Below are 25,747 nucleotides of genomic sequence, written 5' to 3' on the forward strand. Positions count from 1 at the left end.
ACGCGAGCCGTCCACGATCAGAAACTGCTCTTTTAGACGAAGCACCCAGGGGAATCACTGAATTAACAGGGAAGCCACTGATTGTGCCGTAACAGCTCCCAGAACAGCCTCTTCTTCCATCTTCTACATAGTATAAATAGAATCTATTGCTATTCACACTTAGTGTAAATAGTGGCTGCCTATACAGTATAGTGTAATAGTTAAGATAATTTTCATTCATACAATTAGTTGATTGTCCATTAGTCCAATAGTCCAATAGTCCATTGTGAAAAAGGCCCAGCAGAGGTTGTATTTCCTTCGCCAGCTGAGGAAGTTCAACCTGCCACAGGAGCGCAATAAAGCTCATTCTGATTCTGATTCTGATTCTGAAAATGATTTTCTCTACTATTATTAATGTTGTTGATACAGGTATATATGTGTTTGTGTGTAATCATCATGCAGGTATTCTGAAGAGTACATGTTACATAGATGTGCGCTGGTTCCCATTCGATATACAGAAATGTGACCTCAAGTTTGGCTCCTGGACTCATAACGGCTGGCTGCTGGACCTACAGATGCAGGCAGTGGACATATCTTCATACATTCCCAATGGAGAATGGGATTTAGTGGGTGAGAGTCCCTGGCATTACTATTGAGATACTGTAAAGGTCTTTCTTCAGGTAGATTTCAGAGATGTCTGGCCTTTTGAGTTGTTTTGGCAACTAGCTGCAATAAAATATGTTTATATAGTCTTTATATATTTTATTTAATTTTTTTAGCTAATGTTTTTTTTTTTTTGCTTTAAGTTTCTGGTGGCCTGAATTTGGTGTTTTAAAAGAGGGAGCATTTTGTGAGGAACCAAATCCATTTTTATGAAAGCATTGAATACAAACACCTGTGACTCACACATTTGTTCTTTAATGGTATAGATCTGTTTACTTTTCACACATTTGGGGTTTCAAGTGTCAGTAATGCATTATTGTGTGCTCAGTATAGGTCATGTGTGTTTGAATGGTTTTCTTTGTCCCCCCATCTGTTTCATGGAAGACTGTTAAAGTGTTGTTGGCTCATCTGAATGCTGAGGTGAATATTTTGTCCTCCCTGCTGGACTGTAGGGAGTACAAACTTAACACACAGTACAGAAGGTCTTTGAAAGATACTTCTTTTTTTATGTTCATACTCAGATGGACAATAAAAAGAAAGTGTCTTGACTCATTTTCTCAGGAGAGCATTCCTTCTGTCATTTTCATGGATTAAGACAGCACATACAGAATTTTAACATCCTGTCGATCACAACAAAGTAATTTACTTTTCTATGTGATTTTACATTGTAACAGGATTAAATAACATTGTTAATGTGTGAAATTCCTGTAATCGTGCAACAATATAGGATGTTTTGCACTAATATTAGAAAGTAATGTTTGTGTGGCACAGGTTTTCTAATCTCATAATCTAATCGTGTTTGGCTTTTTAATCTCTCTGTTTCTGTCTCAGTCTCTAATTTTTTTGCTTTCAATGCCAATGTGACCCAGGGTCTGTTCGACAGATGGGGTCCTGATGGTAGTTGGCAGTGCTTTGGCACTGATTCTGGCTGGCACCAATGGCCAGTTGCATGCCAAGGTTGTGCAGTGACATGGGCAGTCTGTGAACGGGCATCTTTAACACCGCAGGGAAACACACATTGCACACAAACATCCACGACCTACTGGTCACCCTGTTGCATAGTAGTGCAAACATATGATATGCAACAAGAATCGTTGTATGCAGGGGTGTGAAGTAACAAATTACAAATACTCACGTTACAGTAATTAAGTAGTTTTTATCAGTAATTGTACTTTTTTTGAGTAGTTTAAAAATGGTGTACTTTTACTTTTACTTGAGTACATTTTAAGTGATGTATCGGTACTTTTACTCCGCTATTTTCCTCCGTTTGTGGTCGTTACATGCTTATTTTAATTTTATTTTTATCCATCAACGTGATTGGATAGAGAGCAATAGGTCTCGTGACTTTCGTCAAATCAAATTGTGCATAGAAAACTTTAACCGCCAACTGTTCATCATGGCTGCTGGAAGTGCATTCTTCAAGCATCAATTCAGTCGCATCTTCCTCTAACTTAATATGTTAAGATAAATTTCGGATTTCTGCTTACGAAATGATTTGTATATATGCTTGCCTATCTACACGGCCTGAAATTTGGTGTGAGGTTGCGGGTATTGCATACAGTGTTAACTCACGCAAGTGCCACGTTCGGTAAATTCCCAGTCACTTATGAGACGCGCGATCTGCGCTGCCTAGTCTCTCTCTCGCGTGCGTTCTGCAGCAGTCACTTGGATAAGTCGTTGTTGCTTGTTGAACTTGTTGATTTTTGATGAGTTTGAGCGTGTGATGCGCGCTGTGAAAACGGGTTTTTTTAATCCATTTTATACTATCCGCCTTCATTTAGCAAGTGCACTCACGCATAAACAATTTTCAAATTCAACACTATCCCTCCCCCTTCAAATGCACACACAAACCACATCACTCAGGTAGGCCTTTTGTAATCAGTTAAATGACTAAAACCAGCCATTTGCTCTGATGTGATTGTCTCTGAGTGCCATGACAATTCTGACCAGCGTGAAATCCTGATGAAAGCTCTTCCTCCGCCTGCCTAGTTTGATTAATTACAATTTTGATTTAATTTTTTATCAATTGAAGAGGAGGGCTGTCTGACCCTGACAGATCAAGACTGTCTCATTTGCAACATGTAACGTCGTTGTTTCCGTTTACTCTTGCAACTGGTAGAAATAATGTTTATTTCATGCATTTTGAAGTATGGATTGCATTTTAAGATACTATATTATAGAAAACATCGCTGTGTTTCATATCATTAAAACTTGGGTTGGGCTTGTTTGACTATGAGGCACAGAATTATTGAATTGAATAATAATTCTATAATATCTTAAAATAGCATTTTAAAATACTATATATTATAGAAAACATTGCAGTGTTTCATATCATTAAAACTTGGGTTGGGCTTGTTTGACTATGAGGCACAGAATTATTGAATTGCGTGCGTACTTTGGAGAGCACCGTAGGATTAAGTGGAGTGCATTGCAAAAATTAGGAAAATGGAAAGCAAATATTAGTCTTGTGCACACACAGATCAAGGACAAGAAACAGGGAATAAATAATGGCTAAATCTTATGTTTGATTTAGATTTAAAGTTTTGGAGTTTATGCACTTTAAAGGTCATGAAGATCCTGTCTGTGATTTGGTCCTGTCACAAATATGCTCGTCTTGGCTGACAGCCTTTATTTTCAGAAAAGTCTTCATCTCAGTTCTGTTGTGGAAGGGTCATTTTGAAGTGCTGCCTTAGCTTTTACCTCTTTTAACAAAGACAGCATATATAAAAATATATATACAAAAGGATTTGAAACCTAACAAAATGAATTTTTGTATATATACATAATTACATATATACTTTTTCTTCAAATTAAATTTTGGGATATCAGGATATCAAACTAAATATCATATGAGCTGTTTAAATTTTTATTCATATTATATCAGTTTTTTTTTTTACCCTGTAACCAAAATGTGGGACATTTAAATACTGTTTAAAACCATGATTTTAAAATTACGAAATACATTTTAAATTAAATAATCTGTCATTATGAATTAGTATCTTGTGAATTGACAGATTTTTTTCATAATAATGACAAACTTTCTCATGTTTTCTCATAATGACTTAGTTTCTCATTATGAGATGTTTAGTCATTACTAGAAAGTAATCAAGACCCCTGAGGTGGGACAGAACAAAATCACAATGCGGATGAGATAGACGCGCTTAAAACTATCCACTTTTCATGCTATTGCGCTATACAGTATGTAAGACAATATCTAATAATTTTAGCAACAAAAACATGAGATTTATGCCTGTAATGCTTCATTAAAAGTAAGGGGACACCAGAGTGTACTGTATTAGTGGAAAATGTCTGCTGTTGTATGACATAAACCTGAATGCGTTCCTTTGTGTTTTGTCAGGGGTCCCTGGGAAGCGTAATGAGTTGTATTATGAGTGTTGTAAGGAGCCGTACCCTGATGTGACATTTACAGTAACGATGCGCAGGCGAACATTGTACTATGGTCTGAACCTGCTCATTCCCTGTGTGCTCATCTCCGGCCTGGCTCTGCTCGTCTTCCTGCTGCCAGCAGATTCTGGAGAGAAGATATCACTGGGTAAGATGACATGCTTGACCATAAAGCTTTGTTTTTTTTATCACAATGTTTTATGCAAAGTTTATGCACAACTATGCATGAAGGAATGACATTATTTTGTAGTATACTTACTTCTTCACTTTCCCATCTGTCAGGTATCACTGTCCTCTTGTCATTAACGGTCTTCATGCTGCTAGTGGCTGAGATCATGCCGGCCACCTCTGACTCAGTTCCTCTCATAGGCACGTGCAGATTGCTTAATTTTAATATTATACTGAATCTCACGCAGAACTTTTTGGTCATTGATGATGTTTTAGACAGTACAGCTTGCAGGTTTAAATGCTTGTCTCTTCTTTGGCTCTATAGCTCAGTACTTTGCCAGCACCATGATGATTGTGGGTTTGTCCGTTGTTGTCACCGTCCTCGTTTTGCAGTTTCATCATCATGATCCACAAGGGGGAAAGATGCCAAGATGGGTGAGTGAAAACTCTTAAAAGTAAGCAGATTGTTTAATTTTAAGGTGAAAAAAGAGGAGGACTATGACCCCAGAACAGGCTTGTTAACTAAAACTAAAAACCAAAAACTATTTTCATTATTTGAAATAAAATAAATATTAACTGAAATAAAAGATGAAAAAAAAACTATTTCAGCCAGTTGCCAAGGCAACATTTCTCATTTTTGTACTAAAATAACTAAAACTGAAAACACAAACTCACACAGAAGAATGTGCCTTATTGCCAGAAGATGCACAACTGAAAACAATATTGTTCTAAAATCAGCTCAAAATATCAAATGTGTTTGAGATCCTCTGACTGGATGGAATCAGAGTCTAAAGATAAAGATTTCCATCACACACTATGCGATTTTCTTTGAAATCGGTCAACTCCAACTGCCCAAAATCTGTGGCATCTTTTGGCAACTAGCGTCAACTACTCCAGACTGCAAATTGGGGGGGAAATCTGTAAATAAAATAGCATAGTGTATTCCAGCCTTCAGGCTTCCTCATCCATACATATACACTCTTAAAAATAAAGGTTCCAAAAGGGGGTTTCACAGTGATGGCATAGAAGAAAAATTTTGGGTTAAAAGAACCATTTTTTTTCTTAGTGTGAGGAATCTTAAGAACCTTTTTTCCACTATAAATAACCTTCTGTGCAATGGAAAGTTTTCATGGATGTTAAAGATTCTACATGGAACCAAAGGTGCCAATAAAGAACCTTTATTTTCAAGTGTAAGTTCATAAAATCACTTCACATAGTTTGCAGACTGTTACTGCAATATTTTTTTAAGTAAAACAAAGGGTAACACTTTAGTATAGGGACCAATTCTCACTATTAAATAGTTGCTTATTGGCATGCCTGTTATTAACATATTGGCTGTTTATTAGTACGTATAAAGCACATATTCTGCATGACCATATTCTACATCCCTAATCCTACCCAATACCTAAACTTAACAACTACCTTACTAACTATGAATAAGCAGCAAATTAGGAGCTTATTGAGTCATAATTCATAATTAAGTCATAATTAATGTTTTGTAAATAGCGAGAATTGAACCTTAAAATAAAATGTGACCGAACAAAGTTTCTGAACAATACCAACTATCAGGAATTGTGTAATCTTTAACTTAAAATACTGCTTTCCGTTCAAACAACTAGTGCTGCATTCACAAATATCCAACTGAAGAAAAAATCACTTCTGACAAAAATCTGAGAAAACATCCTGAATATAAGCAATGTAGGCGAGTTGTAGAATGCAGTTGGCATCATGGTCTCCCACTGGAGAGGTAATGAGGTCTATTTGTGTTAAAGTTTAATGTCTCCTCTGCTTCTCTTACAAGAAGAAAAGAGCTCTTAGCTACAGCTGTCTAGTGTTTCTTATTTGGTTCATGTCCAGTGGGACGCACCTGCTGCTTGAAGCAGGTCTGAATCTTTAAAAACACAAACCTTCAGTGGGCACTTCTCAATAATCTAATGAAATAGTCCAACTTCATACAGCATATCATCAAAATATAGACAGGAATGCCTCGTTCACCCATCTGAGAGCTTAATCTTTTAGCAGACTCTTCCTGCTCTTCTTAGGTGCGCGTAATCCTGCTCAACTGGTGTGCCTGGTTCTTGCGCATGAAGAAGCCAGGTGAGGAACGCAAAGCCAGCTACAAATATGACCACTCTCCAGCGCACCACGCCAGCGCCAGCAGCATTCAGATGGGAGTCATGCCCGGTCAGCCATCCTCTACCAACTCCACCACCAACGGCCACATGAACCTGTACTTTGGCTACCACTCCATTGACAGTGCTTGCTGCCCACCCAGCAGCGACTCTGGTGTGTCTTGCAGCGGTGGGCAAGTCGGCGGGTCACCAAACGAAGAACAGCGGGAGGCAGTTAGGATGTTTGTAGGCGAACAGGAGATCCATCGCATTCTAGCGGAGGTGATGTACATCGCTCAGCGCTTCCGTGACCAGGATGAGGCCGAGGCCATCTGCAGCGAGTGGAAATTTGCAGCAGCAGTAGTGGATCGGCTCTGTCTGGTGGCATTTTCACTTTTCTCCATTATCTGCACCTTTACCATTCTCATGTCCGCGCCAAACTTCATTGAGGCTGTCTCTAAAGATTTCACATAATCGTAATAGCTTCGCATTTTCATTTGTTTTCTTTTGTTTTTTAAGATACATAAATACAGTATCTCACAGAAGTGAGTACACCCCTCACATTTTTGTAAATATTTTATTATATCTTTTCATGTGAAAAAAACACCACGTGATTGAGTGTGAGAAGTGTCTACCACCAAAGTCGATTCATTCCTCTTCTCATCTTTCTGAGATCAACGTGAACTATTGTTAAAAAAAAAAAAAAACTTGACAAAGTTGTGTATTTTTGAAATGTGACTTTTCGAACAAACATACAGACCATTGGACAAGCTGTTTGGGTGATATTTTATGTCTTTATATAATGTATCTGGACTGAGCACTTGAGGGTTGGTTTATGTAAAGATGTGTTCTCAGTGTGCTAAAACTGTTAGTCACAACAGCTAAAAATGTCTCTGTGAAGTTTATGTGCTGAAATTGAAACATAATCAATCCTGTTATCCCTTTGGAAGTCACACTGTTTCATTTCAGCCTTTGGCTTTAGTAATATTTTTGGTATCATTTCATATTATTATTTTAGAATTTAATTGACATAAAATTCCGTACATTTTTAGCAAACATTTCCTTACCAAAGCAACAATAGCATACACGTATGGTAGAGTTAATATGCTCTTTAACTGTCATGTTTCATCATTTTGATATTTTTTATATCAATATTACAGTTATTAGTCTGTTGAAATCTCTCACTTGTATCTGGTTAGTCCAAGTAATCAGAGTGTCATTATTTTGTGACTTCATTCTGACCCTGTGCTCTGTTGTATTATGTAAAAATACTATGTAAACACTGGATATACGTCATTTTGTTAGAAAATATAGATTAAAAAAATTAAAAATTAAAAAAGTTCTAGGTGAGTCTACGTATTTTGGAGAAGAATTTTCCAGCATTTATTTTTCACTTTCTGTATATTGTGCATGGGGCATGTTTTGTTTGACCATGCTTTTTCTTTTACAACTGGTATCTCTACTTACTAGAGCTGCAAATACCAAGGCAAGACTGGTGGCTCTGTTCTTAGCACATAAACAATGCAACATTACAGTTCATTTTGATTTACAATTCATTTTTAATGTTTTTTTAAGGCTTTAATGTTACTTATGCTCAAAACACTAAAAGCTCAGTCGAGAAAGGATATACATTTTCAAGAAGTAAGTGAAGTAAAGCATACAGCATTGCTTATTCATTGAGTTGGCAGAGTAGTGCAGATGCTTTTGAGATCCAGTAGTCACTGGGCTGGTTGGATGGCAACATCACAGTTACCACAAAATTTGTGGAGTGTCCTAACAGACAGAACAAAATATACAATTAAATAAAAGAAACAATAAAAGTGATAAAAAATATGATAACACATATAATACAACTTCAAAGCTAGAATCTGATACTAGTGGTTTAAAAACAGTTTTATAGACAATGTATTTTTTCCTCCAGTAAAAATATGGAAGCATGTTTCCGTCTCAGGATAAAAACCTGAAGTTAATTATGGGGTAATTGTGGGCAAATTTTGAGCTGAATTTTAAAAAGTGAAATAAAGTTACAATTGTGAGGTTTAAAGCTACAATTAGCCTTTTTTATTTTACTCTGTGGTGGGAACAGGATAACTATTTAAACTTGACACAAGATGAAGTTCTGAACAAGTCAAAAAATAACCTGTAGTTGACAGAGTTCCAGCACGAATCGAGGTCTTGTACAGAGGTGCGTGGTATAGGGTAGGCTCAGGAACATAGTTTTGCTGAGGTTCGAAATGTACCACAGGCAGCATGGGGTTCATCACTCTCAACATCGCGTCCTCAATAACCATGTTTGTGTCATCCCAGTGACAAGAATCCATGAACATCCCATGAACCAACACACCATCCTCCATGGTGGGAAGCTATGAGGCAGACCACAATGTATTGACTTTATTCATGGTGTCAGATTTTTTAAAAACCATACCATTGTAAACATTTTCCTTGATCTTTTGAAATAAAATAATTAACTAAGGAAAACTGCACAACAATGAATGTTTGGTTTCACAACACAAATCTTTCTCCTCAGTTCAAAAAGCATCTTCTAAGACTCGCCTCAATCTGAAATAAATAGATAATATTAATTCCTAAAACCTGGCCCACCTATTTGTAGAGAATTACAGTATGAAATCTTAAGAAGCACCAATTTTCACATGAAGAGGATGTTTACATTGGATTCTTAAAGGCACAGTACCAAAGATTACATTACTTTTGAAAAGTCGGGGGTTCAAATCAATAAGAGTTTTTTTAGACTTTTGTTCAGCAAGGACGCAATGAATTTATCAAAAGTCAAAGATATTTATAATGCTGAAAAAAAAAATTGGGATTTCAAATAAAAATGCATCATGGTTTCTATACAACTGTTTTCACAAATGTTTCTTGAGTATCAAATTAGCATGAAAAAATGGCTTGAAAAATTAGCATTAAAATGATTTCGGAAGGATCACGTGACATTGAGTCATGGCCGTTGAAATTTCAGCTTTGCCATCACAGGAATACATTACATTAGAACATATATTAAATAGAAAACTATTTTAAATAGTAATAATATTTTACAATATTGTTTTTACTGTTTTTTTTATCAAATAAATGCAGCCTTGGTGAGCATAAGCCAAGTCCAAATGCCTCAATGGTAGTGTAATTCAAGGAGGAAAATGGTCATGAAGAAATAAATTATGATGTGCTAAAAAAAGTGAACCTCAGGGAAAAATAAAACTTAAATCCCTTTATCATGTAACCATCTGAAGTTTCTGTTGTAATCATATCAGAAATATATATGTTGAAAAATCCCTGCATGTTTCTGGGCTGACCTCCTTGTCCATGTCAAGTTCTTCCCCTGGCTCAAGGGTTTTCAGAGCTTCAGTGACAAGGGTCTGGTCTCTGTACACTGGTACCATGTTGAAACGAAAATTCAGCTCATCAATGGGCAGGTTGTATTTGCGGGCATGATTCTGCAGTGCACCTATGAGACACATGAACCAGCTCTTTATTGAAAAAAAAGTGTTTCAACAAAGTTTGAAAAAGTACTGTAAACATTTGGATTTCACCTATATTAGCAAGGCCAAATTTTGTTAGGATATTATTTCATTTGCCAGAGCAAGTAAGCAAACGTGTTACTTGCCTGTGAGGAATCCTTGAGGAAAAAACAATCCAGAAATCCAAAAAGACTTGGGCTGACCTGTTGTGATCCAACTCTGCTCAAACACAAATACAACCAATGTATACTACTTCTCAATTCAAAATAAAAAGAAGAATAAACGTCAACAAAAATAAAACAAAAAAGAAGCAAAAACTCAACTTTTACCACCTAAGGGAGAAAGAAGTTAGCTCAAGGTAAAGCCAACAGACTTGGATCATTTCTAATTCAGATGATATGAAAGAATCAGTAACTAGAGGGTTGAAGGTTATAGCTGGTGGACACTACTACCCACCCATAATCACACTGCTGGGGAGAATATCTGGATATTTACAAACAGATAAACAATAAATGCTTATATTAGTGTACTACAATCTTTGTATAGAAAAAAAGTTCACCTCATTTTCCCCAAAAAGTTTTGTTTGAGAAACAACTGAAATTGTATTTATTCAGTGAAAATCTTGCCTTCTGGCTTAGCTCTCAAATCTCATTCACCCTCCAAAAATTTAAACTTTCTGCTTCACAAGAAACAAGACAAAAATGTCAATGAGGATTGTGCAGGTGCATGTTCTTCTTCACCACCTTCCCTAAACCTGATTTTCACCATATCATGGTAGAATATGAAATTTTCTTTTTCATACATGATGGTGGGCTTATACAGTATTATGCAGTGTACCTCAGTCTATTCATGCTGATGTAGAGGAAACCTCTCACTTCACTGCTGAAATTTAAACTAGTCCGGTTACATATTCTGAGCCTTTTTTTTATTTTATTTAAAAAACAGCATACTTCTGCAATTCATCCATATTAATATGAGCTTATCGTGCATGTCTGTGTGTTATATAACAGAGCACTCAGACCAGCCACACGGAACAGCACATCAGGTCAGAGATAACAGTTTGGGTGTGCCCATCAACCCGTGCAAGAGAACTATGACCATATGTGCATGCCAGACAGTGAAGCTAGTATATACAGTGAGGAAATTGAAGTTGTTTATGTAACTTTTTTTGACTGAGTGTCAGAGTGTGCTGTTTGGAATGGCTGTGGGTCCCTCTAGCTCCATTTGTGAACTATAATACCAACAGCACACAACTCATATATCACTGGCCTTTACTGGAATCCCCTACCCAGAGGAAATTGTCCATGTACAATGAGGGTGAACCTCCTGAATACAGAGGAAAAAAGTGTGTTTGTGTGTGTGTGTGTGTGTGTGTGTGTGTGCGTGCGTGTGCGCATAAGCTTTTGAGAGTTAAACCAGAGACTACTGTATTTTAATGCCTTGCTTTAGGAATAATAGCGTCAAGAATATTATAGTCAAGATTTACCGACTGGAATAACATAATCAAGATTTAAATGCATCAAAATTTCAAGTAAGCAAGCTTTTAAAATATATATAGACTACATGTGTCACAGTGTTTCCAACAGGATTTTGGGAGACTATGGTGGCAAAGTAAAATGCATCAATCTGGTGTCTGTCAGACATCTTTTAGTGACCAAATTGAAACTGAGAAGAAAAAAAAACTGACTTGAATGTGAACTCAAAGTCTCAGTGCACACACTGTAAGAAGCCAAACAATTTGAACATGGACAGCAATTTCAAGATGGGTTTCACAGCATTTACTGTGTGAACCCGAGCCAATCTGAGATTATATGCTAACATAGCAGGCATTTGTGATATGATAATTGCACTAAGCCATATATGATTTCGATTTTAGTCTGACTGACAATGCGCTGTCAAAGCAACTGCGCAAAACACAACATTAGAAATGTTTTATGTTATGAGAAGTGTAAAATATTTTCGGTTCATCATGAATCAGGTAGGACAAATTAGCAAGCTTCCACAGTCTAGGTAATTAATAGGAAACACTAGTGTCATCATTTTGACTCCACAGACATACCTCTATAAATGCGGTGCGCAGGGTGAGGTCTCTCACCCAGCTGCCGAGGGGTTTGAGAGATGGGTAGGCAGCATTAGACCAGTGATCAGGAACCTGGTTATTCAGGAAACTGTTATAAATCTTCTCCATTTCTTCTGACATCACCACTAGACCCGCTATTGCCTTCTGCAGAGTACATAGCGAAGTCTGCAGAGAAATGCAAGCACACAAATACAAACAATCAAGAGCAGGGAGATTAGTGTGATCAATAATTCATTCTTGTTGGACTGGCCACTGTAATCAATTCATCATTTGTAGTTTACAATAAAAAAAAAAATTATGTTACCTTAAGTACACGCAGCAGGAAGTTAAATCGGTCTACTTCCTGTCCGAGCACAGTGGTTAGAGAGTTGACTCTACCGTTTGAGTCTTGCAAGAACAGACTCTCCACTGCTGCATCCATATCTAATTTCTCTGCTCAGATACACATACAAACACACACACAGGCAGGTCCAAAAACGTATTATATAACAATGAAGTGACAATAGACTTGTGTGAAAGGAGCTACAGGGTTTTGAGACTAACCAGGGATTCTTGCTAAGATGGAGTCAGCCAGCTCATGAACCACCTCATCATTGCTTTTCCCTCCACCTGCAGCAGAGGAGCGGGGCTGGACTTCCAGAATGGTGCTGATCAGTGTCATTGTCTCCTGCCTCTGTATTCAATGATGGAAAGAAGACCCACATGTGTGTTATACAGTATGTCAGGTAGCAGGTGCTCTTTATCTTTCCTTAAATATGCGTGCAATGCACAAAAAGCAAGGACAGTCACACTGGAATTAAACATGGCTTAAGTCAAGTCACCTTTATTTATATAGCGCTTTATAGACATTGGTTCAAAGAAGCCTTACAGTATTAAACAGGAAAGTAACAGAATCATTGATGCAAACTTCTGGGGTAAATCCAAATTCAACTGTAAAGTGCTCTTACGAAACAAAAGCATCATTATTCAGCTCCAGTCAGTTCAGTGTTGATTGAGTTCAGTTTAATACCTAATTTTTATCAATTATTAATAATAGTGTCAATGTTGCGAAATGTGTCAATTATGAACAAATTGGATTCTGTGGGGGCCCAGTTGGGGGGCCAGTTCTCCAGTATCACACAGTGAGATTTATGAGGCTGCATTACAAATTTGTACAGATTTTGTGGATTGATATTATTTAATAACATTTTAGGTGCATTAGGTGGAAAGGGACAGTTTACCCAAAAATGGAAATTCTATCGTTATTTCTTGGTATTCATGTTGTTCCAAATCTTTTTTTTTTTTACAAACATTGAATTTTTTTTATGAATACTCTGGTAACTCAACATGGATACGTGAATGGGGCTATCAAGCTTCAAAGCTTCTTGTGAGTCAAGTAAGTGTCTGGCATATTTGATGAGCTCTATGTATGTGCTTTTATTCAGTATTTATATATGAACATGTCTCTTTAGAAGATGTGGAATTAATAGTTCAATTCATATGAATCACTTGTAACATGTCTTTTGTATGCTTTGATGCATGAAAGATTGGTTGTGTGGACTGTCAATGGATGTCATATGGTAATGTAGCGAATCAGCTCACGGGGAAATATGAATAATTAATCATAACTAGTTATAATTAATTATAACTATTTAGATCCGCTGTATTTACTTGACCTCTCAGGGTCAACTGTCTGTCAATTCTAAGAACGTTAATTTCCTGGTTAAGGGAAATAACTTTCTTACTGTACAATTCTACACAGAGCCTGTAGCATAAATCTGCATGATTAAGGGACTCCAGTTATGAGCAAACAATGAACAACGTCAAGTGTGATACAAGTAAGACTTTATTAACTACATAAACACTTAAACTAGTCTAACATACAAGGATATGTGTGTTCATTCAAAGAAAGGTTTTCCTATGGATTAATTAGAGAAGAGTCCATTTCTACTGTGCATTGTGTCTCTTCCTATGGAAAAGGTAGTGATTTTCTCTACTTGCCAGATGTATTGTCTCTTGCCAACTCACATTCCTTTGGGCCATAAAACCAGTGATATCAGCATTGGTTGCCATGGGGACCAGGGGGGGGGCTGGTGTTGTTCGCAGACATCCTGGCACCCAGTTTATTGGGTGAGGGGTCTGTGATGATTTGTTAATCTAATGAATAACTGATTTGTTAAATCAAATGAAAAATTGTGTGTTTGATTGGTCCAGACGCTACAGTAATAAATGGATTTTCACAGTGTAGTAAATTAATTTTCACAGTGGTGATAACAGTGGGTATTATGATTTCTGTAGCTGGTCCTCAGTGGAACTTGCTTTGACTTGGGTGATGGTGTGGATTATATGCTATTGTAAAAAGATTTAGATTAGAAAAAGTCTACTAAACAACTGCTTACATAAGTACTAGTTCCTGGGTCAAATACTTGGTATTTTTACCAGGCTTGTGTTTGTGAGAACTAGACAAAAACCTACTGTAACCAAATTTTTATGGCATAAAGTTACAGCACAAAATTGTTCAGAATAAGTTCTAAAATACTGGACTTGAACAAATACTCATACTTACATTATTCATTACAGCGAGGTGGTCTTTCTGCTGGACCTTAGGCCTGTCGCGCCTCCTACGGTGCCTATGGTGGACTATGCATGGCAGGGGCGTCCTCTTCCCTGAGGCAGGCCTAAACCTGACCGCATACCACGTGGTTTTCTGCAGGGTCTTCAGCTGGGGACCACCGCTCATTGACGTTTCGCCCCTTAACCCAGAACGTCTCCTGGTGGCGGGGCAGTGAACAGGTACGTCTCCCTGACACCCCCTGCAGCAAAACCTAATTCGATGTTACTCCCCAAGCCTTGTCTCGTCGTTTCAGCCAGAGCCAGTGGCTTGCTTTCTCCGCTTCCTCAGAGAGCTCTTTGGTGGATCTGCTCAGTGTGGCTCCCCGTAGTCCCAGGTCCTTGAGCAGGCATGATATTGATCTGCCCACAAAGCCTCTGGCTCCCACCTCCACCGGGTACAGCCTCACACTCCATCCACTTTCTCTGCACTCCGCGACCAAGTCTGCATACTTCGCCTTCTTTCTCTCGTAGGCAGCTTCCAGTCCCTCCTCCCATGGCACTGTCAGCTCGATCAGTATCACTGACTTCACAGCTGCAGACCACAGCACCACGTCTGGTCTTAATGTGGTGCTGCATATCTCCTGTGGGAACTGGAGCTGCCTTCCCAGGTCTACTTCCATCTTCCACCCCGCCCCTGGTGTTAATAGCTTGGCGGGTGGTCTCTTGCTGGTTTGCATTGCGGGTTCCCCCTGCCTGAGGAAGTGGATCTTGCATCGACTCTCTAATGGACTCTGATTATTTGCCTCCTGCCGACTTTTCTCCAGCACCTCTGCCAGCTTCCTGAGCACTTGGTCATGCCGCCATCTGAGCCGACCCTGTGTCAGTGCTGTTTTACAGCCCGACAGAACATGCTGGAGTGAGGCATTGATGGTCCCGCAGAGGTCACAGGATTGCTCTGTTCCAAGCCATTGGTGGAGGTTTTTAGGGCTCGGGAGGTTGTCGTATGTTGCCCTAATGAGGAAACTGAGCCGAGCCTTTGGTAGTTTCCAGAACTCTGCCCAGCTGATTGCTCGGCTCGCGACACCCTCCCAAGTTGTCCACCGCCCCTGCTGCCCCTGTGCCACAGACCTTACTCTGAGCTCCTCCTGCTCAATCCTGGTGACCTCTGCAACAACTAGGTCCTTCCTCTCCTTCCTACTTGCCTTGGACCATAGGATGGGTGGCTCGCTCCATCCAAGGCCTGCCCGCCCTGTCTGGACCATGCCCACAATTTGTTGATGTTGCAGTCTTCCCATCACCTTCTGCACCTCCTCCTTAGCCCTCCATTTCCTTCCAGTCTCAACTCTGGCATTTGCATCAGCCACTGCCCTGTCGGAGGAGTCCCTTAATTCCATCACCAGCCTTGTCTTCTCCTGCCTATAGCCCAAGGTGATGGATTTCAGGGGTACCTGGAGTGAGTTCCATCCATACAGACCAGCAGCTGAAAAGCACCGTGGTAGGCCGAGCCATTTGCGGATGAAGGAGTTGGCTTTTGCCTTCATCCGGCTTACTGCTGATGAGGTGACTTCGCACAGCTTCAGAGGCCACATCACCCTTGGGTACAAGATGAAGTGATAACACCACATCGTGTAGTTTCCAGGTAGCTGGTTTGCGTTGATCTTGGCCAGGCCTTCTGACAGCTGCCGAAGGATGAATTTCCCCATATCCTTGTCTGAGAGGCCAGATGTATAAAGTCTTCCCAGGCTTCGGATGGGCTGATCCACGATGCAGGGGATGTCTTCCCCGCTGATGGTGAAGGTGACTCTGTCATTTCTCTCCCCCTTTCGCAATGAGAGGCTCCTCTACCACTGACCCGCGCAGAGCTTACAGAACTAGTTTGCTGAGTTTGTTATTCTGTGTGCGGTTAAAAGAGGTGAGAATTACCTGGAAGGCCAAGTTAGCATTTTCATGCATGCCAAAGACGTCTGGATCATCGATCAGTGGCAAATCCTCAATATATTGCTTATATTCAGTCAAGCTGTCTGAATTAGGAGCAAAATAAATCCCTGCACAAAAGGAAAGAATGTCTTGGTTACTTAGAGGTGAAGTGTGTAATGATCTGGTGTCAATATAATAAAGTCTGCAATGAAGAGCAGTGGCACTAAACAAAATCTCCAATAAAAAAAAAAAAATAAATAAAAAAAAACACTCCCCCCACCCCTCGTGCTCATCAACCCTCAATGGCTTTCCATTAACAGTATCCAAAGGACTCCAGAGGTTAAATTAATCAAAATGTAAATGGCTACCTAGCCAGTAACATTTATCTAAATATATAAAAAAGCTAATTTTAGTAAAGTTGACCAATGAAGTCAATATGTCAGTACTTGTGAATATAGTTGTCACTGCACATAAAAACTGGGACAGCAGAAAGTATTTCAGCGTGGGAAAAATACACACTCCATCTTTAATTTACATGACTTGCAAGTCTGAATACCAGATTTGGTATTTGATGAGTGTAGCTAAATGTGTGTCCATATTATTTGTCATAAGTGTGAGCGTGAGCGTGTGTATATGCATATGTGAACCTGGACCACAAAACCAGTCTTACGCACGGGTACATTTGTAGCAATAGCCAACAATACATTGTATGGGTCAAAATTATCCATTTTTCTTTTATGCCAAAAATCATTAGGATATTAAGTAACGATCGTGTTCCATGAAGATATTTTGTAAATTTCCTACCATAAATATATCAAAACTAAACTTTTGATTAGTAATATTTATTGCTAAGAACATCATTTGGACAACTTTAAAGGCGATTTTCTCAATATTTAGATTTTTCTGCAGCCTCAGATTCCAGATTTTCAAATAGTTCTATCTCATCCAAATATTGTCCTATCTTAACAAACCATACATCAATGGAAAGCTTATTTATTCAGCAGCTTTCAGGTGTATAAATCTCAATTTAAATTGTGATGATGTATAATCTCAATTTTAAAAAATTGACCCTTATGGTTTTGTGGTCCAGGGTCACATATTTTGGGGTCAAATTTCACACAGAAGTGAGCAAAAACTGACAAAACCTCCTTTTGGGGACACTCTCATTTGCAAAAATTGTATAAAAATAGTTTTGTTTTTTTTTCAAATTGTAAAAATGTATAAAGTTTTGTGTTAGAGTTATAGTACTACACTAGTAAAAACAACAGAAGTCTATGGAGTTCCCCATTTAGCTAAGTAAACATGTGAACCTGATTTAGAGTAGGTATAGCTGTCCTCTAATGTGGCTGGGGAGAAGAAACTCTTGAGTATGGTGCGCAAACATCGCTGATCCCAGGCATCCGTCACCCTTCCTCCATACGTAATCTCACCTACAAAGATAATAAAACACACACATAAACACATTCCATTTCATTGCATGACTGACTGACACCTTGCCAAGAATTAATGAGACAGTTTGACACTGTGTGAAGCTTCCTTAATGAGTCTTTCCCAAAGCCTCTCATAATAACATTACTGAAACATTCTTTTATAGTCTCCGCATGCCACCAGCTGCACCAAATTTAATAACATTTATTTTCACCAGCTGATGGTCTGTAAAATGATGCCTACTTAGACCAATGCATTCTTAACAATTAGAAAACCTTTTAGAATTTTTAGTGAAAGAGACACTAAGTTTTTTTGTTGTTGAGAAAATTCAATCATACCACATTAATATTTATATTTTATTTCTTTATGAATAAAGTACTTTATTTATACTTTTTTATACATTTATTTCTTAAGCAAACTCACAGAGAAACAGCTGAGAGAAACGTGTGAAAGTGTGGATCAATAATTGATGCTATAAATACTTCTGCAATAAACACACACAAACCCGTGATGTATATAAGAGCATCCCAGGGTATATGTCCTGTCTGGCAGTAGAGGTTTAGGTTGAGAAGAGCACAATCTCTGTCACTGTCATTGAATTCATAACGGATGTTCCAGCCCAGAGGACCAAATTTCTTCCTCTCCTATACATACATAAAAGCATACACACACGTACGAGAAAAAAAAAACTTACAGAAAAATAAGGGTAGGATTTAGAGGATGTGATTTAGTAAGGCCCTCTTGAACATGTAGTAATCTGCAAATAATTGGCCAATTTTTCAAACTAGATTAATGTTAAATTTTTCTAATGATTTCTGTATCAAATAAATGCTATACTCATCAGAGAATCCTGGGAAGAAAACAAACAAGCAAACAAAAAACTTCCCATCACAATTTACACAAAAATATTAAGCAGTACAACCATTTTTGGTTTGATACATTGATAATACATTGATCATTGATAATTACATGGATAATAATAAGGGTCAGGATCTCAGAAACAAGATATGAGAATGATTTTCGCGAGTAATTGCTTTGCATAAAATATATTAAAAAAGCAAACAATTATTTTAAATTGAAATAATATTTCACAACATTACTGTTTTCGCTGTAATAAATAATGCAGCCTTTGAGAGCATAAAATACTTTCAAAATAATGCAACCATAGTATATGAGTAGAGTATGTATATGAACAAATATCAACATATTAAGCATTTTAAATGTAGACCTGCAATATAATTCCAAACGATATTATGCTTAAAATAAAAGTTAAAAATAACAGCATTTATTTAAAATATAAATATTTTGTAACAATATACACTACTGTTCAAAAGTTTGGGGTCAGTAAATATTTTTTTTTTTTTTTTAAGAAATTAATACTTTTTTTCAACAAGGATGTATTAAACTAATAAAAGTAAAGTGATAGTGAAGACTATTATTAAAATATTTGTAGAAAATAAAAACTTTTTATTCAACAGAATCCTGAAAAAAAGTAGTACAGGTTCCAAACTTTTGAAATCAGAACTTTTACTGTAAATTTTACCACTGGTTTGAAGCTGTTCTTATATAAAATCATAGACACATAAGAAATAAACAGAAATAAATTTAAAGTTAACCTAAAACAAGTTTACCATACAGTATAAGCTGCAAAGTTTCCATCCAATTGTTTTTATTTAATCATATAAACTGCATTAGCATTCCACACCAGTCCTGCTCGTATTTTATGGCAAGAAAAACACAAGGCTTTCCATAAGGTTTCTAAACTTTATAATCTCTATAGGCTTCAAACTGAATAGAACCCCCCATTATTGGCTATACACTGAATTTTCAACCCTTGAGCCCTGACCTGAATGACGGCGTGGAAGAAACACACTCCAAAAATTATCTTCCTCCATTTCCTGCCAAGGATGTTTTCCTCAAAGAACGTACTGCTGATATCAGTAAAGGCGCGTCTCACATTGGCACGGAGACCCTTTGGGGGTTCGTTAGTAACCTACCATCACATTAACAAAGGCTCATTAGTTCCCTGGCAACACAAGCATATTAACAACAAAACAGAAATTAAAGCCAAAGACAAAATAGAACTGCTAAAATTCATAAACTTAGTTACAAACTCTAAAAGTCTGACTGCTTAAAGACATCCACGTCACTGCACTTTCATTATAATGAAACATTGTTTAAGGTCTTATAAACTACTATTGGTTTCAGTGATTTGGTAAAGCTAGGGTTTAAATGATAGGGACGTGAGCACAGGGGTGTTAATGTATTAGGTTGAGAGTGAATAAAATATGAAAGCGCTCCTCCTTGTGAAGTGTTATCTTCTTTTTGCAGGAGTGTGTGACTGTGTTAGTGTGACTAAAATTTTAATTTGATATACATGCAGACATATCCCAGTGCTAGAAGGATGAATGACATGTAAAGGTAAAAATATGTGCATGTCATCAGCCTATGGATGCCACTGATGCGTGAAGCTTCACTCTATACTGATGTATGTTTTCCTCCCCGAAAGATAAAAAATGAGATAAAGGCATGTGAATGCTTTCCTGAAAAATCACTACTTGTTTGTGAGCACTCACAGAACTTTATGACTATCAGTTTCTAAAGCTTTTAAGTATGTATAAGCAAGTGTGTGTCTTTGTGTTACCTTGACAGAGTTTTGCAATACAGTGACAGGAAACACATTGGTAGGCATGGAGCTAAGGAACAGTCTGAAGTCCTCATGGATAACAGTGTCTGCAAAGGTCGTACAAGAACAGGACAACAGAAAACAGGACAACAAAATAGCTTTATAGGGGATTCACATGTGCAACACACACTCTGTAATAAAAGGTAGAAGCAGGTGCAAAACAGGTGAGTCTGTCTAAAAACAGAACAATAATATTTTCACTGAACCATACAAACAAGCACACAGACACAAATATAAACATACAAAAATAGTTTTTGTGAATCTAGTCATTCATTTGACGTTTATTTGGCATGTCATACTGATCTAACAGTGTCAGCTTCAGAGACAAGGTTCTGGAGAAGTCATAAATAAAATAAGCATGACATTTTGATGGATTATTTCATTCTTTAAGCAGGGGTTTTATTTTTTACATTTCCTTAATATTTTAATGCAGGAGAGACAATCAAACAAATATGGCACACTACAGTTTAAAAAGTTTGGGGTCGGTAAGATAAATTTCTAAAGAAATCAATAATTTTATTAATTTCAAAGATGCATTAAATTGATCAAAAGTTAAATTTTTTAAATAAAAAACCCTAATTTCAAATAAATGCTGTTCTCTAGAACTGTATTGTCATCAAAAAATCCTGAAAAAAAATTTATTGTGGTGAAATATTTTGAGTTTTTTTGAGCACCAAATCAGCATATTAGAATGATTTCTGAAGAATCATGTGATCACTGAAGACTGGAGTGAAAATTCAACATTGCCATCACAGGAACACATTTTAAAATCCGTTTTAAAATAATAATTAAAAAAAAATAATAATTTTAAATTATATTTCATATTACTACTGTTTTTATATGAAATATTACTGTTTTTACTGTATTTTGGATCACATAAATGCAGCCTTGGTGAGCATAAGAGACTTCTTTCAAAAACACAAAAAAAATCTAACAACCCTTTGAACATTAGCTTAGTTGAACTTCAGCATTATTACTTTTATCTTTGGTTGAAAGTAAATTATTTTTTTACACAAGCCTTGATATTAAACAATGAATGACTGTTTTGGGGTTGTAGGGGTCCCTGCTGAAGACCCCTAATTTAAAGGACTAGGCTACAAAGCAAGACCTCACTTATACACACATACAAACTAACCAGGTTCAGTGAAGGTTTTGATGAGCTCCTCCATTGCCAGCATCCACGACACAGCAAGGTGACAGTTTTGCAGGAAGATCCAGTTGCCAGTCTTCAGAGCTTCCATAATCATCCTCTCCGCAATAGGCCCCTGACCCTGACCCAGCGAGATTGATTTCACCCTGCAATACAAGAAACTCAAAATAAATGCAAATGTTTATATTGTAGGTACTGGATTTGCCAAAGTTTGTCAGATCTATCATTGTTACTACAATTATTTCAGATACACCCATGCCTAAATGACATATTAACACACACACACGCAAATCAAATAAATAGCTTTACTTTTCTAAGATTCTCTTTGTATTTAAAGGGATAGTTTTTGGCTATCCAAAACTAATACGAGTCCTTGACAGTAGGTGAACCTTTTGAAAATGTGTTTCTTGTGGCTTTGTTGGAATGACTAATGAATCAACTGTTCTCATAGTTGGCAAGCAGAAGCGACCGATAGTACCATCCAGGCTCAGGTTTACAATTTATTGCAAGTAATGGGAATACAGGAAATTGGCAGCAGTGTGAGCTAGAAACAGTGTCTTGAATTTATTCTGGCAGCCAGAAAATGATCTGAGCAGAAGCGTGACATGAAAAAATTAGAGCGGGTTAAAAACCATTTGAGCAAAGGGATTTTGGAGCCACTCTAGGAATATGGAAGACATATAGCAGGTGCTGGTTGGCAAACAAGAATAGAATTCCAGACAACCTGGACGAGAAAATGAGTAAAGTAGTGGTCAAATAAGGCCGCTGCTATCGTAATGTGGTCCCTAAGAGCATCCCAGGATGACACCAGGTCATGATACACACTAGGAGGCAATAACTATGTGACCTCTGAATGAGAAAGAGAGAGATTTGGTGAGGGATGTCATGGCTGAATGAAAGAAGAACTCATCACAATTACAGCTGAGGTGATCAAATTTGATATGTCGGTGAGGCACATCCACAGGAGGAGGAAATTACTGTATGTGTACTGCTGAATGTAATGAGCACAGCAATGCTAAAAAAGCATGGGATCTGAAGTAGAAGTGAAGTGTAGGAAAAAGAAGAATAGAGGTCCAAGCACTGATCCCTGTGGTACCCCAGTTTTGAGCAAAATGTGAAGAGTGTAAGCTAGAGGTCTGCGTGGGACTATTTTTTTAATCCCGCTCCCGCAAGGTTATATTCCGCACACACCCGCTCCCGCTACGTATATATACACTCTTTGTTCACCCACTGTTTGTTTAGAATAATTTTCTTCTCGACCCAACCATTCCCGCTAAATTTATATCTCGTTTCCAGAATCTCACATTTAAATTTCCGCTACTGAAAGAGAGATAGGCTAACAAATCAAAGTGTATAGTCTGCACAAAATTGTGTTATTTTATTTGTCTTGTCAAGAGTCTTGAATTTATTGACTTTGACTTGAATTTATATGAATTATCTTAAGACACAAAATTTGTTTAATATTTTATGCAACAGTAAAAAAAAATGTGTCAGAGAAAATAAAAATGTTGTACAAAAATTGTATTTCTTATTTTTATTCGTCTTGTCAGGATACAATTCATTTAACATTTACAACACAATAGGAAAAAGTGTCGCAGAGAGAAAAAAATAAAAATGTAGGTTGTACAAAAATAGCCTGTAAGCTATTTTTATTCATCTTGTCAAAATACTAAATTTGTTTGATATTTTTCTATTAACACAGTGGGAAAAGTGTCGCAGAGAAAAATAAATAAATACGACATCTGTCATTTAAAATTATAGGCTAAGCAAAATATAAACAAAACCGAGCTGAACGTCCTTCAAGGACGCATCCACACTTTGCTCCATCCTTATTCTGCTCTGTCACTCATCTACAACCTGCCTGTTCTGTCTGAGAGCCGTATATTTACCACTGGTACAGCTGCTCTGAGCATCGTTATGCACATGCTGCGCACAGACCCCGCAAATACAACGTGTGACGAAAGCAGGCATGCAGCACGTGCATAACAGTCTGAGTGCAGGCTGTACCGGTGGTCAATAAGAATAAAGCGCAGATATGCTGTTCTGAATGGACGTTGGGAACGGGATATTGTTAGACCGCCCCCTCCCGTTCAAATTACATCAAAGTTACCGACCACGTTTTATTCGGGAATTTAATCTCGCAGCGCAAAAAATCTGGTCGGGTCCCGCGGTTCCCTTTTTTGGAAGCCTTTCTTGCAGGAGAACCAGGGCAGCAAAGAAACCCTCTTCATATATATCACATATTAAAGTTTTTTATTATTTTTAGGAGATCTGTTTGTAAGCTATCTGAAACATGTATCACACATTCAATATGAATCAATATATTCAGCAGAAGTTAATGTACAACACTCTGAGTATTCAATCATGTATGTATGTACTTACATGTGTCACTTAACTGGGAGTGACACTTGGGAAGTGAGTGAGTAAACGGTGTATGAATGTCACAGTGCATGTACAAGTACCTATCTTGGTATCCTCTCTCATTGGCAAACCGCTGGAACGCTCCCATTGGATCTGAGCCTGTGCTTAGAATAAAGACCAGGGGAATGGAAGGAGACATGTCTGCATACAGGGTTGCAAGATCCACTGGGGGATTCTCCACAAATTGTTGTCCCAAACTAATGATAACAAACTCAGTCACTGCAAATACAACCTGAAAACACACAGAGTAATAGACTTGAAATACTTTTCAATGAAGCTATACCAGCTGATAACGATACATAACTCAAGCAGACTTACTTGACACACACAGGAACTGTAACACATATACACACAGACAAATTACAGCTTATTAATATCAAAGCATATATGCTGGTCTGCTATTAAGCACAATACAGGAACAATACAACATCATCTGAACAGCTTAAAGGCATTAAATACACTACCATTCAAAAGTTTGGTGTCAGTAAGATTTTTTTTACTGTATTTATTCATTCATTTATTAATTCATTTTGTTTTTATTTTTAAATACTACTTTTATTCAGCTGAAAAGTCAGAGCTGTGAGATGTTAACTCAAAATTGTTTGAATTAATCTGAGAATCAGTGAATTTATCTCAGAATAAACTCGGAATTGCAAGAAATAAAGTCAGAATAGTGAGATTCTGGCGGAAACAGTCTTACGTAGTAAGTCAACCTTTCTTTCTTTCTTTTTTACCTTCTCCTCCATAAAACTCTTGATGAGAATAAGTTTCTGGAAGGCCCCAAGTCGCTGATTCCAGTGACCTCTGACCTGTGGCTGTTTCTCAGAGGGTATGTCTTCTGAGAAAGGAGGAAGGTCAGTAACATACCCATCCCACTGTTCAAGGTTTATTGTTACCTCTAGTTGCCCTGAGAAAAAGAGACAAGGAAAAATAGCATTAAGATAAGAATTACTGTACGATTTCCATTTTGTAATTGATGCTTTTCAAAAAACTGTGTAAGTATGAGCCAGTGATGTTTTAATGAAGCAGGAAGAATATACCCAGTTTGACAGATATAGGTGTGGATATGATCTCCTTTTTAATGCCATTAAAGCATGGTAGTCGGTCTTCTAGATTAGAACAAGTCTCCCAGGCAAAATCAGACAACCATGGCACTTCTGGCTTTTCTGGCAATTCCTGCAGAGGGAAGCAGGAAAATGTGTGTGTGTGTGTGTGTGTGTTTGTGCATAAGGCTGCATAAGTAATATTTCATCATACTGATACATGTCAGAAGCCATCAAAGAGCATGAATTGAGATTAGGGACTTTGATCAAGCAACAAGTCATAATTGATTTTAGTACAAAAATGTTGACAAACATTGGAGTAGACTGAAATATAAAACCATCAGAAGAAAATTAGTTACAAGCATGATGGACAGCATATTGGATTATTACACTTGGAATCTTTTCTTCTCTTATTTCTCTCCCCAGAGAATTTCCCTCTTTTCCTTAATTTCTAAACCATATTAACATCCTATAACGAGAGGTTCATAAATAAGGGAACACAAAAAATATCCGTCAAGGTTTATAAAATTTGGTAAATGAGAAATGTTTTACTTAACGCAACCTCTCATGTAATATGTAAATGGTGATTCACATTTTGTGCAGGAGACACACTGGAGTGAAAGTGCAAATACAATCCACACATCTTCTCAACAAGCCACACTATTTGAGTTTCATTCATGCCCCTAATGGT

General features: G+C 37.5%; 2 protein-coding genes across 2 annotated transcripts in view; one reads left to right on the forward strand and one right to left on the reverse strand.

Annotated features, from left to right (window-relative positions):
- The window catches only part of LOC107655813 (neuronal acetylcholine receptor subunit alpha-7-like), a 68,091-nt gene extending 61,249 nt beyond the window's left edge, over window positions 1–6,842 (forward strand). Inside the window, exons 6-10 of the mRNA XM_016443400.1 lie at window positions 442–609; window positions 4,001–4,195; window positions 4,330–4,416; window positions 4,541–4,650; window positions 6,258–6,842. Of these exons, the coding sequence (XP_016298886.1) occupies window positions 442–609; window positions 4,001–4,195; window positions 4,330–4,416; window positions 4,541–4,650; window positions 6,258–6,800 (1,103 nt within the window). The 3' untranslated portion in view covers window positions 6,801–6,842. The remainder of the gene's footprint in view (window positions 1–441; window positions 610–4,000; window positions 4,196–4,329; window positions 4,417–4,540; window positions 4,651–6,257) is intronic.
- A 1,153-nt stretch (window positions 6,843–7,995) lies between these two features.
- dnah6 (dynein, axonemal, heavy chain 6) overlaps window positions 7,996–25,747 on the reverse strand; it is a 78,539-nt gene continuing 60,787 nt past the window's right edge. Inside the window, exons 63-78 of the mRNA XM_016443423.1 lie at window positions 25,054–25,189; window positions 24,748–24,920; window positions 24,055–24,245; window positions 21,578–21,738; window positions 20,401–20,489; window positions 19,603–19,749; window positions 18,262–18,400; window positions 17,639–17,758; window positions 16,335–16,456; window positions 12,423–12,552; window positions 12,184–12,311; window positions 11,859–12,044; window positions 9,946–10,018; window positions 9,635–9,786; window positions 8,467–8,689; window positions 7,996–8,099 (exon numbers count right to left, since the gene is read on the reverse strand). Coding sequence (XP_016298909.1) covers window positions 7,996–8,099; window positions 8,467–8,689; window positions 9,635–9,786; window positions 9,946–10,018; window positions 11,859–12,044; window positions 12,184–12,311; window positions 12,423–12,552; window positions 16,335–16,456; window positions 17,639–17,758; window positions 18,262–18,400; window positions 19,603–19,749; window positions 20,401–20,489; window positions 21,578–21,738; window positions 24,055–24,245; window positions 24,748–24,920; window positions 25,054–25,189 — 2,274 coding nt within the window. The remainder of the gene's footprint in view (window positions 8,100–8,466; window positions 8,690–9,634; window positions 9,787–9,945; window positions 10,019–11,858; window positions 12,045–12,183; window positions 12,312–12,422; window positions 12,553–16,334; window positions 16,457–17,638; window positions 17,759–18,261; window positions 18,401–19,602; window positions 19,750–20,400; window positions 20,490–21,577; window positions 21,739–24,054; window positions 24,246–24,747; window positions 24,921–25,053; window positions 25,190–25,747) is intronic.

The sequence above is a fragment of the Sinocyclocheilus anshuiensis genome, unplaced genomic scaffold (assembly GCF_001515605.1).
Source record: "Sinocyclocheilus anshuiensis isolate Anshui unplaced genomic scaffold, SAMN03320099.WGS_v1.1 scaffold85, whole genome shotgun sequence".
Classification (NCBI taxonomy): Eukaryota; Metazoa; Chordata; class Actinopteri; order Cypriniformes; family Cyprinidae; genus Sinocyclocheilus; species Sinocyclocheilus anshuiensis.